At 44.1% G+C, this 16,075-nt stretch overlaps 1 protein-coding gene across 4 annotated transcripts in view; it reads left to right on the top strand.

The window, feature by feature from the left end:
• Nucleotides 1-16,075, top strand: part of STARD13 (StAR related lipid transfer domain containing 13) — a 242,541-nt gene that overhangs the window by 209,790 nt on the left and 16,676 nt on the right. For 2 of the 4 annotated variants that reach the window (XM_043576630.1, XM_043576624.1), the window contains exons 5-7: nt 6,508-7,901; nt 9,008-9,178; nt 10,306-10,465. In XM_043576630.1, coding sequence (XP_043432565.1) covers nt 6,508-7,901; nt 9,008-9,178; nt 10,306-10,465 — 1,725 coding nt within the window. Of the gene's footprint in view, nt 1-6,507; nt 7,902-9,007; nt 9,179-10,248; nt 10,466-16,075 lie in introns of all 4 variants that reach the window. The other 2 variants (XM_043576617.1, XM_043576613.1) reach the window with 1 other exon arrangement.

Below are 16,075 nucleotides of genomic sequence, written 5' to 3'. Positions count from 1 at the left end.
GCTCAGCTCATGTTCTCACGGTTCGAGGGTTGGAGCCCCGCATCACATCGGGCTCTGTGCTGACAGCTCGGAGCCTGCTTCGGATACTATGTCTTCCTCTCTGTCTCTGCCCCTCCACCGCTCATGCTCTGTCTCTCTCTCCCAAAAATAAATAAACATTAAATTAAAACAAAAATAACAAAAAAATTCAGAAATGTACTGGAGTCTGAGGGGACTTCTGGCACTTGGCCTGAGGCCTGGAAGAGTTTCCTCTGCAATACATACAATTATAATGTATTTTTATTGTTGTCTTTAGAAGAGGGATGTTTCTTGCCATCTGCACAGAAGTCCATGATTTATTTAATGTCCTTGTAGAAATGCATTTCTGGGTCTCTCACAGTGAATGTCCTTGCTCTGCTTTGCATTTCCTTCTCATTGGATTTTTTTTTTTTAATTCTGAAGAGTTTGATGGGTTCACCCAAGAAAGAAAAACAAGTATGCAAACAGATGAGGATGGTGAAGCCTCATTCATACTTACTTGGGCACACACCTTTCTTGGACAACAAATGGCTACTTGTAAAGCCCCAGGAAAAATGAAATCACACCTGCCTCCCCCTCTCAAGATAGTAGCGCAAGATTTTCTCTTTGTGGGAGAGAAAAGTGATTTATCAGAGATTCAAGGTAACCTTCCCTGTCTCTGTGAGAGTCAAGTAGAGAAGAGTATTCTCAGTCTCGGCCACACACCTCACTGAGACACTTACTAAAACCCAGGCGGGAGGCATTTCTGGAGACCCTGAGGACACCAGCAGCTCCCCTGCCTCCGGCTTCAGGCTCCTTCCCCTGCAGCCCTGCAAATGGTACATTCCAGCTTCTGAACAGGTGGACTCCACCACTCAGCTCCCGTTAACCTGAATGGAAGATACACTTCTAAATTTCTACGTAACCGTGGATTAGCTGCCTCTTGCAGCTGTTGACCTGGGTGGGCTCCTGTTTCCAGTGTAAAGATCTGGCCAAATGCCATTAAAATAAAAAAATTAAAAAGAAAAAAAACACCTTTCTTTTGCAATGTCTGTTTGGCATTTGTCTCTGAGGAATATATAATTTCAACTCAGAATGTTCCCATTTTTCGGAAAAGCCAAAATATCAGCATTTCATCTAAATTAAAAACTCCAAGGCACACACAGAGCTACTTGTTCTCAGAAAAAGTGTTTCTTCTTCATCATTACCTACAAAATTCACACTTGCTTCACGATGACCTTCAAACTCCCCATTGGTTAGTGTTTATGTGGTATGACTTTCGTTCAAAGTTAAAGTTGAGACCAAAGACTCCAGTAGGCTGTCTGTTAAATGAGGAAAGAGACGGACATATATGCTCACAAGGCTCTTCCCTACGATTTCCCAAGAGAGAAAGGCTGGCTTCAAATGGTTCTGGTTAAAGTTATAGTTTTAATAAAGCTCTCTGAATCATGACCAAAGGTGGAAAGCAACTCAGAAACCATGACTAATTGCCACCTTGCAGCCAGCATCTCGGGGCCTGGATGCTATCAGCATTTCAAAGGAGCTGCAGCTGTTGTCCAGGGGCCCGGTCTCCTCTCCCCTCCACCCCCTCTGCTTTTCACACACACCCCAGTCTCTCCCTCCAAATTAGACGCTTCCCACTAGCTCCAAACAGCAGAGTCAAAAGAGAAAAAAATTACGTCGTATTCCAGCATTCGCTTGACTGGAGAGTATTACAATCTCAAATTGAAGATAATTGCAGGTGCATATCCTAGAACCATTAGATCTTTGAGTTGGAAGGGATGTTCCATCATCTCCTCCAGCCTCTCATCCACCACAGGATTTACTTCCGAGAGCCCTGCTCATAGCCCACTCAGCCTCCGCCTGTGAGCATCTAGCCACGATGAGTTTGCTGCACTGCAGGGCAATTTATTTTCTTTCTAATTACTGGAAGTCTTCCACACAGTAAGCCGAAAGCGGATTTGATGTAAACTCTCGCCCATTGGATTCTAGCTCTTTTCTCTGCAGAAGCACCGAGGGCTCACTTTTCACACAGCAGCCCATCAGCTCTCAATCTTCTAGACTGGGGGTCCGCAAACCACTGTTCCTGTTTTTTCAAACAAAGTGAAACTTGCATTAGAACACTCATTCTTCTGGCTCTAATAGCAGAGTTGGCCAGGTATGACAGGGATCGCATGGCCCAGAAACCTATAATATTTACTATCTGACCCTTTACAGAAAGTTTTCTGACCTCTGCTCAATCTTGAACAGTTTCTCAAACTGTCTATGGTGAGTGACTTGGGGTTTTTTGTTTGTTTGTTTGTTTGTTTAATTTATTTTTACTTCATGAAATTTTATCTCATTAAGAGGCCACCATTCAGTTCTGTTAAGGTCTTTATACATCCCGATATCACCAGTCTCTAACAACAATAAGTAGCTTTACATTGTACTTTAAGGTTTACGTGTCATTTTCACATATAATCTCCTTTGGCTGTGTTGACAAATCATGCTGGATTTATATTACTATTATTCCCATTTACAACTGAGATAGTTGACTCTCAAAAAGGGTACCTTGGTCAACATTACTTAGTGAATTACCTAACATGAGTTCTCCTGGCTCATTCAAGTTATTCTTAAAATTGACATAACTTGGAGGCATCCTCCAGAGAGCTCTCCTGTAGTTGCATTCAGCCTTTTGACCACACTCTTTGGTGTGAACTACTCAACCAGTTACCAAAAGAACTCTCTATAGCATCCAACATGGTTAGCCATCTTGGTCACAACGATATCATGAGAATCTCTTGTCAGTTCTTTTGCTGAAATCCAGACACTCTGTGTCTGGATTTCCATGGTATACTAAACCATTGAGATGGGAGATTAAGGTTTGTCTGGTGTGTCTTTTTCTCATAAATACATCTGACTCCTAGAGATTTCCATTTTGCATTCCTAAATAATCAAGCTATTTGTTTTTAAGCCTCAAAAAAATTATCAAACAGAGGAGATCTCAATATCTCTTAATCAGTACACTTCCACAATTACTGGAGAGTCGGCTGTATGCACGTTAAGTCTGCTGGGCCCTGAGTGTTTAGAAAAAAAAAAAAACAACTTAAACTCTAGTACAGTGTGTTTTTCATATTGTCAGTCACGACACGTTGGTGAGCTGTGAAACAATTTTGGTGGGTAACAGACAATATTAAGAAAAATAGACTAAACTAGATTATAAAATATGAGTAAAAACAAGGATAATATTTATATCATGAGCTTGGTTATTTATTCGTTTGTATGTTTGTTTATTGTAACATGTGTGTGCCTTAAGTTGTGATGGAAAGTTTCTTATTGTATGTCACTATCAATAGGTTGAAAGATTCTGCCCTGGTGGAAAAACCAGACAGAATCATGTCACTGCCCTTTGGGACATACTATGATAATCACATGCACAGGATGCTAAAGGAGAATGGGTATTTTTTTTTCTTTTGTCTTTGTTTTGTTTGTTTGGTTTTTTTTTTTGCTTTGGTTTTCATTTGTTTGTTTGGGTTCAAAAGATCTAAATACTGCAGAATTTCCCTGAACTGCTGGCCGTGTTTTCCAGGAGTTTACCACTTTTTCACATGCCTTGGTTGGATTGTAAATACCTTCCTGTTGCCCAAAGCTAGTATAATAAACCCTTAGAGTCTAGCAGACGGGGGCAAGCTTTCCATTGCCAGTCCACAGTGCCCAGCTTGGCATCTTTTCTTGACCAAAATAAAGGAATCCTTATCCAACTCGTATGTGGTTTTCCAGCATCAGTAACCGAGTTTGGGCTAACTTGAGAGACATCATTGGAGCCCACGCTAAATATCGTAGTTTCTATTTAAAATATATACATTTTCTTTAAAAATATATCCTTTCTTTGCCTTCTCAAAACGTATTTGCTGAAAGGGCTTTTTCAGAATGCTAACTTAATATCAGCTTCTTTTCACTAGCTTCCTGAAATGTGATCTGAAAATCCAGTGAGCTCACCCTTCAACCTTTATGGTGCCTGATACATAAGTGGCTCTCAAATGTCATGTCTTACTGTGTATCAATCACAGAAAAAGAGAACTCTAAAATGCTATAAAGAAAGTATAACTTTGATTCATCACCCGAGACCCTTTCCTTTTTTCCTACGTGTACATCTTTTTAAACTCTTTTGCCAAAGCTTTATATGACTTTTTTTAAACTCAAAGCTAATTTCCCACTGTGATCCCAATGCAATGGAATTCTCCACTAGTACCTCAGTTTTTACTTTCTTCCACCTTCCACCATATGTGCATGTAACCGCTGTACGTGAATGTTCAAATTTGTCAGTTAGTCCAGCCCATGTGAATCTAGATTTTCAAGAACTAAGTGAGAATAGGGAGATGGCAATATTTATTGCCTGAGCATCTATTTACTTTTTCTTGAAAGGAGAATATATCACAAAGTTAAGGGGGGTTAAAGTAGACATTAGATATGTAAAAAGATAGGTAAGCAATCTTCTTAGATAGACAATAAGTAGATAAGCAATTTAGCCAACACTGGAAAATAACAAATACTCCTCTAATGAGGGCCTACTAAATGCATTATTTCATTTAGCTCCCTCAGCGAACCCATGAGGCAGAACCTGTTTTTAGTACCATTTCATGAGTTGATGGAAACTTTGGAGAGAAGAAGCAATTTGCAAGCAATCACCTAAACTCTTAACTGGTACTACTAGAATTTGGAACCAGGTCTTAGAACCAGATGTCAAAGTAAAATAAATGTAATTCAAATAACAAAACAGTATTGAGCAGTTACTATGTGCTTGACGTTGGAGAGGTTATAAATGTGATTAAGACACAGAAACACAAGCCCTTCTCTTGATGAGCTTACCTCTAACAACTGAGAGTGGATTCGAGCAGCATGAGCTCAAGTTATCATTAGAGTAAGTGCTACAACACAGATCTAACCCAAATGCTGTAGGAGCTCTGGGCGGGAAGTAGTCATTGCCTTGGAGCAGTGAGGGAAGGCTTCGAAGAGAATGGGCCAGGGAGCGGGGAAACTGGGAGGCACAACTAAAGTGAGGCAAGAACAGGACACTGCAGGCCGGTTGAAAGGGCTTTGAATGGCCATGCTAAAGACTTCTAGGAAGGCCAAGGGAAGCTGAAGGCTTTGAAGCTGGAAAATTACATGATCATATTTGGATTACACTGTGGAAAGCTGTTTAGATGGGAAAGACGCTGGAGACAAGGATTCTAGCCAGGCTTTTACTGTAACGGACCCAGACAGAGGTGCCAAGGGCCTACACAAAGGGAATGAGAGGGAAGATGTGAAGGAGGGAACGGATTTGAAAGTCACTTCAGAGTTGGGTCTTGGTAACATGCAGGATGAGGAGGGGGAAGAGGCTGATGAATCCACTCATCTTGGAGGGAAATTATTATTTTTTGCCCTAGGTCCGGGTCTGTCCTGGGCCACAAGGGTTGGCAAAGGTAAACGAGGACATCTCTGGCCTCAAGGAGCCCAGACTCTCATCTCTCAGGGGGTTTCTACTCAGGCAGCACCCAGACAGGAAAAAGAAGTGTGTGAGGTGCAGAGTGTGAGTCAGGGCAGAGCACTGGGGGCTCAGCTGCCCGGCAATGCATGTCCTGCGAAAAGGCATTTAGATTCAGAGTTGATCAAAAACAAGCAGGCTGGCCAAGCAGAGCCGGCTGGATTGGACTCTCCTCAACTAGTGATCTCTGTAATGGCGCCCAAGTTTCTACTTAGAGGAATTCAGTGGATAATTTTGGCATTAATTTGCGCAGGGAATACATGGTAAGAATCAGATTTGGGAGACTAAGGTAAGGAGTGTTACTTTGGAGATAGATTGACTCTGAGGTTCAGAAGAGGGAGGCTGGAGGGGCGCCTGGATGGCTCAGTCGGTTAAGCGTCCGACTTCGGCTCAGGTCATGATCTAACGGCTCACGGGTTAGAGCCCCGCATCACACTCTGTGCCTACAGCTCAGAGCCTGGACCCTGCTTCAGATTCTGTGTCTCCCTCTCTCTCTGCCCTCCCCCACTCTCCCCCCCCCCTTTCTCTCTCTCTCTCAAAAATAAAAACATTTTTAAAAATTAAAAAAAAAAGAGGAGGGAAGCTGGAACTATGGTCCTGGGGCTCAGTGAAGAGGTTTCAGGAAAGAAGTCGGTGCCTTTGATGGCAGGATTAAGTTTCTGAAAAAGAGAGCTGCAGGTGTTTTATATTTAGATGTCTAGTCAGATGGTAATTACACCTCTTCGTAATCAGTCAAGGAAAACTTCTCAGAGAGGAAGGAAGGACTCAGAACCTCTATGAAAATTAAAAGGAAGAAAGCTCAGCAGGTTGAGAAGAGATCCTGTAGGCACAAGGGAGGAGGAGGGTGTGGGGGACAATGAAAGATGGTGGAAGGACCGTGGGACAGCCAGAGGGCACGCGTGGAAGGAAGGGAAAAGAGGGGGAGTACCGTGCCTCTGTGCTCACCCGGTTTCCCACTGCATCCATGCTTCCTGGAAGCGAGCATCATCTGTAATGTTTTTCAGGGTGACGACTCAGATGAGGAAGATCTCTGCATCAGCAACAAATGGACTTTCCAAAGAACCAGCCGCCGGTGGTCTCGCGTGGACGACCTGCACACACTGTTCCCCGGAGGAGACAGGAATGGGTCATCGGGAGACATTAGGATGAGGAACACCACCAGCAGTGAAAGTGTCCTCACAGACCTGAGCGAGCCCGAGGTCTGCTCCATTCACAGTGAGAGCAGCGGAGGGAGTGACGGTCGCGGCCAGCCGGGCAGCCACAGCGCGGGCCGCGAGCCGTTCGACTGCCCCGGCCAGTCCTGCCCCGACAGCCCAGTCATGCTGGACGCCACGTTCGTCAGCGGCAGCCTCCCACAGTCCCCCAAAGACGTTCTCAGCTACCCCCTCCACCCAAAGAATGAGAAAGCCACCAGGACCAGAGCCAAATCATTTTTGAAACGTATGGAGACACTCCGAGGGAAGGGAGTGCACGGAAGGCACAAGGGGCCGGGGCGGACCGGGGGCTTGGTGATCAGCGGGCCCGTGCTGCAACAGGAGCCAGAGGCCTTCAAGGCCATGCAGTGCGTCCCCATCCCGAACGGGGATCTCCAGAGCTCGCCCCCCGCTGCCTGCACCAGAGGGCTCCTGAGCTCCGGCAAATGGAGCGGGGAAAGCAGCCAGTCGTTAAACAGCGGTAGCGGGGTGAGCACGCCCGGCCCCAAGGAACGGAAAAGCCAGGAGGCCAACAAGCGCGGGGGCATGTACTTGGAAGACCTGGACGTGCTGGCCGGGACGGCACTGCGGGACACAGGCGACCAGAACCACGCACACGAGTTCCATTCCCAGGAGAACTTGGTAGTGCATATTCCCAAGGATCACAAACCAGGAACGTTCCCCAAGGCACTCTCTATTGAGAGCCTCTCGCCCACAGACGGTAGCAATGGGGTTAACTGGAGGACCGGTAGCATCTCCCTGGGCAGACAGCAGGGCCCTGGTGCCGGGGAGCCCAGACTCATGGCGTCCTGCCACAGAGCAAGTAGAGTCAGTATCTACGACAACGTCCCGGGCTCCCATTTGTACGCCAGCACGGGAGACCTTTTGGACTTGGAGAAAGATGACCTCTTCCCTCATTTAGATGACATCTTGCACCACGTCAATGGGCTCCAGGAGGTAGTGGATGACTGGTCAAAGAACGTCTTGCCTGAGCTGCAAACACACGACGCACTGGTTGGAGAATCTGGATTATGCCCCTTTCCATCGCCTAATCAGATCACCTTAGATTTCGAAGGCAACTCAGTCTCTGAAGGTCGGACAACACCCAGCGATGTGGACAGAGCATCTCTTAATGAGTCGGAGGCCACTGGGGTCAGGGAAAGGAGGGATTCTGGTGTAGGGGCCTCTCTGACCAGGCCAAACAGGTTGGTGGCATGATTTTCAATCCATCTCGTAATAATTATGGTGTCTTTATTTAAGAAACGTTTAAAGAGCACATACTAAATGCCTGACCCTGTTTGAGGTGATACACAGGATTAGGCTATTCGAACACAAGTATATCTTTTGTGACAAATATTATGGGGATTGAATCCGTGTCAACTCACATTCATTTCTCTGTTTATCCTTTAATTCGATCTCAGTTTTACTAAAAAATATATATATGTATATATTGTGAGTATACATTGAAAGCATTATGCTAGGCACCATTAGGGATCACTGGTAAGGGAGCCCCAGGTACTTCCCGTGTCCTTGCTGCAGTATTAATTAAACAGCTCCACCTCAAATTTTAAACTTTTTTTTTTTTTAATCCTATGAGAAATTTCTGAGACGCAAGGGTGCATACTTCACAAGTTTATTTTGGCTTTAAAAAATGCCCATTACAGGGTACATTAAAGCTGTTTTACAAAGAGCATTTCAGAAGCACCCTTGAAAAATGGACCCGGAAGAGCTTAAAGCAGTAGAAATAGTAATACTGTACCTGCCGCTGGGCTCTTGTTGAGACAGACATGTGTCTTGTGGTTCCCTAATGTGTTGTCACTTCAGGAGTGCGTCTTCATCTGTGCCTGCCACCTTCAGGTTCCATCTCAACAGCAAAGGAGAGTTAGAATGCAGACAGGACGGCAGTGTAAAATGTTCTACAGTTCCGGAACATTCCACATCTCACTTTCTGTCTCGAGCTCTCTGTCTGCATCTCTCTCTCTCTCCACACACACTTACACATACACCGTCTCAGCCGCTTTCAACACTTTGGGAGCAAATTTAGGAATAAACAAACAAATAAAATGTATTATGCCACTTATTTAAAACCTCCCAACAAAACAGAGAATGACCTTTTCCATTATCAGACTTGAAAAAAAAAAAAAGTTTCTTATGTTCATTCTGTACATTGGCGCCTCCTGTTCCATTTGCTTTGTGATTTTCTTGGCTCGAAAACTATTTTGATTAGCTACTTAAAAGTTAGTAACATCCTGTGTTTTCCAATGACATATCCACTTTGTGACTGGCTTCTCTGACGGTCTTTCCGGTAAAGGCGACTCCGATGGAATAGTTTCCAGCTCTCGCACCAGCCTCAGCCGTCCACGGCACCCCACATCAGCAACCAGACAGCCGGCCAGCTGAACCTGCTCCAGCGTTTCTCACTGCTTCGCCTCACAGCCATCATGGAGAAGTACTCCCTGTCCAATAAACACGGCTGGACGTGGTGCGTAGTGTGGTCACTTAGGAGGGGATCGTTTGTTCGAGAGCTAAGTACACAGTTGCCAAAGCTTCAGTATTTAAGTTCTGATTTCTGAAGAAGCCATTCGTTCCGATCTCCTGGAAATCATGCCGGAGCTCTGCCTTACTGTCTGCCTTCTGTGCTGCCGCAGCGGGGACGTGATGTCGCCTGCAGGAAGCATTGCTTTATCTGTAGCTCTCTTGTTAGTTTCCAGGGAAAGCAGTCAGGCTCCAAGAAGGAAACAAAGACCAGCAAAGGGTGATTAATAGTGAACAGAGGAATTAAAAATAAACTGGCCATAAAATAATTCTGGCAGCTTGCAAAGAAACAGCTGTCACTCGTACCTTCTGGAGCAGGGCAGAGCTCAACACTTAGAGCGTTGATTCATTCAAAGAGCATTTGATTCTTCAACTACATTTCTGCGTTTACCACACTGGCAAATAAGAACAAGAATATGCAGTAAACCTTTATAGTAAGGAATTGACAAAAGCGTGTGTTGAAACCTTAAGTGAGTCCCTATTTTAGATGAGTTGATGGATTTGAAAAAATATAAAATACGTCATTAATCGTCTTATGTTATATATTATGTATAGAGAAGAATCGAAAGTGCCTTTATAAAAATATTTTAGGAAGTTATAAATTGCAGAGTCAAATCAATATATGCTTGTATTAAAATTTCCTTTAAAAAGTTCGACCGGTTCTAGAAAAGTAAGAACGTAGCCAAGAAGTGCTTCATCATCTCTCCCCTCCTTTCTCCTCCAAACCCAACTAAATTTCTTCTTCTCGTAGTTTTTAAATTTCTTCTGTCTTACTGGGGACAGTAAATGTCATTCACAATTAAACTGGAAGGTTGTCCACTTGACTTGAAAACAGAGCCATAAATCCATCCCGCTAACATGAATCATGCTGTTTAATAGTTAGACATCTAACATAGGCAAGGGGCACACACAGTATTTCCATGTAATGTGATTCATTAAGGGAGAGATGTTGAATTCCCCCTGTGTCTGTTGGTTGTTCCAACAAAAGCTTGGCTTCCCTCTTGCTTGCTTTCACAGCCTCTCCCCACAGGCTGCCCCAAGAGGCTCGCGTGACCTGGTTTCTGTGAATTCTAGGTCAGTTCCAAAGTTCATGAAGAGGATGAAAGTTCCTGATTACAAAGACAAGACTGTCTTTGGTGTTCCCCTCATAGTTCACGTGCAGAGAACGGGACAGCCCCTGCCTCAGAGTATTCAGCAAGCACTCAGATACCTGCGTAGCAACTGCCTCGATCAGGTATGGTTGGACATCCCAAACACAGGCGTGCATTTATGGAATGCCGGACCAAGTCCGATCCCTCCAGTATCAGATAAGACGTGCCTCACCAAAAAGAAAAGGCACTGTGATCTTTATATGTCAGCGTTGAATTTGACCAGGTTACATCCTTATCAAGCTATTTGAAGGTATTTCCTCACTGGCAACTTGAATGAGGTCCTGAGTGAAAATTCATGTTAATAGCTTCTACCTGTGCTGGCAAATTTACATTCCCCAGAAACTGGGAGTTATGCTTTACACTGCATTTCCTTTTAATTATTGGCCCACTGCCGCCACTGTTTTCACAGCATGGTTTCATCCCTTTTCATCATTCTTTCAGCACCATGACCCGGAAAACTTAAACCAAAGATGAATTAATTTATATCTTTTTAAATGTGCAAGTAAATGTTGAAAATGATGTCAGCTAAGTCAAATATCCCCTCATCCTGTAGAGTTGATTAAAATGCTAAATAAAATATTCAGAGATCGATTTCTGTCTCCAGGACTGTTTGGGAACCACCATAATGGTGGCCTATGATTGGACCCAGAGTGCATTCCAGTCTGTAATTTACTAGGCCAACCCATTGCTCCTCCAAACTAATACCCATTAGTTTCTTAAACATCCTGCCCCCCAAAAGAGCCATATTCCCACTTGATAAATTACACCCTGGAGTAGTGGGGATATTTTCAGGTAAGTCTTCTACAGTGGCTTTTGTGCATCATACCCTTTAATACCATGTGAATAATCCATGCCCACCTAAGATTATTTGCACCTTTTAATGATTTACCCTTGGCCTTGGCCTCAGTGAATAAGAATGAGCTGAGCTACATGAACTCACAGATCCTGGCTACTTATGCTTGTATCTACCCCAAAACTGAGATCACAGTCAGAATCAGGATGGTCTCTTGATGAATCAGATACCACTTTTCAATGGAGCTAATAGAATAGGAGTAACTTCTTCATATGATGCATGATCCCCTTTTTGCCTCCCCATTCCTAATTTAGAGAATATACAAGTTCACATTTCTTCCACTTATTTCGATGGCATAGTGGAGGGCAGGAGTGGCTGCTGTTACTGTCATGGTGAGGACTCTTGTGTTTTGAGAAATGGCTTTAGTAGCTTCCCTGTTATTTCTCAGAAAGAAGGGAACAGACCACTTTTCTATAACTGTGGTGCTCAGCAGATACCCCAGCATTAACTGACTTGTGAATAACATCTGAATAGAGCAAACCAATGAATCCAGTTACTTAAGCATTATTATTATTTTTTTTAATTTTAGAGCTTTTACCAAAACTGCACACCAATCAAAGGTGGATCATCTATGAATATCACAAAACCCAAGATTGTGTTTTGTGGAGGGTAACCTTTTTTTCAGACACCTGTTTTTCCAAGCTTCTCAGTTTTCCTAAGGGTTTACGAGATGCGTCCCTCCTCTTGGCTAATTTCCTTAGAGTTTTTGGCTCTGGCTATTCCCAAGAACAAAAAATACTTTGTTCTAGACATTCTAATGCATGGCCAGTGAATGCTTCTCAGCAAAAGCTCTATCAAGGGAAAACAGTGTTTGTTCAGGAATACCTAAAGCAAATGCAATCCATCTATGCAATTGGCTCAATAATAGTAACATTTCTTGATGCCCAGCATGTTCTCGGCATCATACTGAGTGTTTTACATTCACTGCCTCATTTAATGCCATATCCACCCTGGGTGGGGTTGTCCCCAGGTGGCAATGGTGGAGCCAACACTCGCTTGAAAAGCCAACTCCAGAGTCCAGGTTTTTAAAAACTCCACTCTGCTGTCACCTGTTAGAATTGCTTGTCCCAGTGGATCTAGAGTGATGCCATCTCCAGCATCAAGGGACACTCTGAGAAATAGCCCTAAACAACTCATTGATGAATGCATCATACCCTTTGTGCATCATACCCTTTGTTTGTTGATGATGTTGGTTATCACATGAGGTGATAGCCTTTCTGTGATAATGGAAGAATCTTTTTCTGGCCCCAACACCTGAAAGCATTGTGTTTCTTTTGGATGATGACTCTGTTTGTTTAGCTTTTTTAATATTAAAAACAACTGGGTATTTTTTCCTCTCTATATTAGCTGCTAGAATGATCGGAGCCAAATGTGTATTCTGCCTGTAGTAAATATATGTAAATATTTGGCATGAATTTTGTATGTCCACCTCATTTCTGGCTGCCCTTTTCATCTTTATTTTCCTTTTGCTCAAATTTTCTTATCTTTTATCTTTAATTTAATTGTATCTTATACATTTTAGAGATCATTATAGGTCACCTTGAATTCTTTCTTGAACAAAGTTGGATGGGAGTAAATGAATTACACTACCACTGTTCTACTCACTCCTTTAGTGTAGACTGGAAACCACTCAGGACCCCTGTAGATTCTGAATCATGGATGGCATCAGTAAGACCACTGTTACTTGGTCTAGTCTCCTATCTGAAGGAAAAGTCACACAAATCGAGAGAAGGATGGTGGGCACCAAAATCTCCTCAATCCTGGCTCACTGGCTTATTCCTGGTCTCCATATCAAGCCTCTAACTGTGTTTGAAATCTGGAAGAATGCCTTACTGAGAAAACAGTGTGCTGGCAAACCATTGTGGGCAAAAGACTGATTTCGAGGACATAAATACCGATTATAAATGTAACCAAAATGAATGAGGCAACCCTCTCTTGTATCAGTCAAAAGTAAGAATCCATAAAATGTCAACGGGACTTTCCCCAGAGCCAGTTAGGACTTCATGATGCCCTCCACACCTGCAGGGCTCCCCACCTTGTAAGTCCCTCCCCTTCACCATCACAGAGTGTGGAAAGCACACAGAGACACCCCCGCCCCCACTCTGGTCCCGGTGAAGAAGGAAGGTGGCAATAACAAGGGCACAAGGGAAAACCAGACAAACACATGGAAAATTAAAACCAGGCTTAAAAGGAAGACTATTCTAGAGACTCTAAGAGCAAACAAAAGCACATAAAAGTGAATGAATCAGTAAAGAAAGAGGGGACAAGAGTAAGAGGGAAGGAACATGCATCACTCTAGACTGTTCCTTCTTCACCAGTAGCACCTCATTAGAACCGAAAAGTTTTAGGTCTGCACAGGATCTGGAGATCTCAGCCCCTGAGTCATAGGAAACCAGAGCATCCAGAACATCCTTTCTCTAACTGGCTTCTGTGCTGCCTCCCTTCACATGGTTCCCTTGAACCACCATCCAAGACTCTCCCAAGGCTTTGCCCTGGACCCCGGGGAAGGAGGCTTCCTACCATGAGCTAGACCCCTTTTCCTCATGCTAAGCATTCACCTCAAACATAAGCATTCATCACCAACGGTTGAGTGCAGCCCCCTGGGGCCCTGAAACATTGCCAACATTTCCCCTCCTACACTCCCAAGTGCAGAACAGTTTATAGATGATGAAACACAGTGTATCCATTTTCACCCTTGCAGCTGGCCGTAGATGAAATAAGGAAGTTCAGCCTTCAATTATGAACCATTTGTATTCAGACATAGCAGTGTGTGAGAGGAGCCTTGCTTTGTTGGCTGAGCTTTTATTTCTGCCCTAAATCAGTGGCGCACAGAAGCACAGGTTATGCCCATCCTGATGAATGTGAAGCCACCGCAGGGAGAGGAGAGGCAAAGCCTGCAGTGCTCAGAATCAGAACCCGCCCCTCCTCCCTCCCCCCCCCCCCCCCGCACCCCCACACCCTGTACTTAGGAACCTTTCTCTTTCTGCATAAAACCAACCTTTCTTCATTAGCTGAGCACATTTCTGAAGAAGAGGAAATGGAAGTCCTGATAAACATCATTAAGTATTGAATGGATTAGCATAAAAAGGATGCCAAGTAGGAGATTTAATGTTATTTAGATGAAATTTGAATTCTAATGCAGCACTCATGCCCGACCTCTCATTCTAATGGAACAGTAAGTTTTAGAAGCCCAATTATTCTGGGAAGACACTTCCTACTCAGTGCAGGTGCCCTGTACGCGCTGCCTGTTCATCATGGTCCTGCTGTCTACCTCAGATGACATAAATGATGCTCTGGGGCCTCTCTAGGTTATACTTTGAGTCTGCTTTTTCAAAGCTGGGATTTTAGGTGGAAGACAAAAGAGAGGAAAGTAAAACTGGACCAAGGGAACGCTCGCCACTCACCCTTTTACTTGTGAAAGGAGAGATCACATGCAAGATGCTTGTGAAATGAACTCTGCATTGCTGACCGCTAGTCTTCCCGTCTTGGAGAGGGTGTTGGAGCCGTGCTTTAGCGGCACACGAGAACGGGACCTGCTGTGGAGCCTGCAAGGCCTCGTGCGAAATGAAAACTTGAGCTTCTTTGTTCATAACTTATTAAGAATTTCAAGACGGTGACAGCAGAGAATGAAACCAAGCATGGGGCCCTGTGTGACTACCGGCAGTGACAGGCGCAGAGGCAAATGAAAGACATTTCACACTCTTTGGGTCTTCCTCATAATGAAGCTGAGGGATCTGGGGCAGCCTCCCATCCACAGTGATGACAAGGCTGCCCTTAGAAGCGACAGCTTTAACATGGTTTCTTCGGTTCTCTGTTTTCACTCGAGAAAAAAAAAAAAAAATTTTTTTTTTCACCAGAAGTGCAAATTTCATCACTCCTTTGAAAACTTTTCAAAGAAATGATTATTGCCAGTCACTCACACCAGCCGCCATGGTTGCTTAATGAAGGTAGGTGGACTTCTCCTTATTCTCAGGGTCTCTACACCATCAGAAGAATCTTCTAGTCACTGTGTCCTGGGAATTTTCCACTGCAAGGAACAGAAGAAGACAGTCCCAAAATGGCGCACCCAATAGGAAATTCAGGAGCTCCTGTAACAAGAAGTCAGGAAGTAGGGTGGCTCCAAGGCTAGTTTTTTCATCAGCGTAGGGCTAAGCTTGAAGACAGGGGTTTCTTTCTGCCTTTCCCTTCTGCCATCCTGAGCTACTACATCTGGAATCTGGTCTGAGTTCAGACCACCTTTTCCTTATTAAGTTTAGGAAAGAAATTTCCTTCTGTGCTTCCAACAAAAATCCACAGATCCCACAGATATTTCCCACATCCCTGGAAGATAAGGGTGGGACGGGAAGGTTATTGTCAGAATTTGAGGCAGAACAAATAAATACCTGACTGCCCTCTGGACATCCTGTGAGATCTAAGTCAGAACAAGCAGCTGAGAGCCCGCAGCTGGAGAGCTCCAGACATGTCTAAAATAATTAAAATAACAATATTTGCTGAAACTAGAAAGAAACTTGGAAACGGAACAATACGAGGAAAACATTGCTGGGATGTGTTTGTACATGCACGTCGGTACTCACCCAGAGATGAAGCCAGCAAGACTCGGGTTGCTCGTAATTTACCCACAAACACCTATCTGCTCTATTCTTGATAGATTCCAATCAATAGTCCTCTGCTGCTAAGAAAATAACAGGAATTCTCAGGCGGAATAATACCAACTCACAGGAGGATAAATGTTTGTGAGTCATACTTCACAATTCACCCTCCAGGCACTTGGATTCTGACAACTCCCGTGGAGCACAGCCCCGTGGCACCGTCCTGGGCCTCCTTCCAGAACTAGAGAAGT

This window comes from Prionailurus bengalensis, chromosome A1 (assembly GCF_016509475.1).
Source record: "Prionailurus bengalensis isolate Pbe53 chromosome A1, Fcat_Pben_1.1_paternal_pri, whole genome shotgun sequence".
NCBI lineage: Eukaryota > Metazoa > Chordata > Mammalia > Carnivora > Felidae > Prionailurus > Prionailurus bengalensis.
The sequence above is the reverse complement of the archived record's forward strand: the minus strand, read 5'-3'. Positions and strand labels throughout refer to the sequence as shown.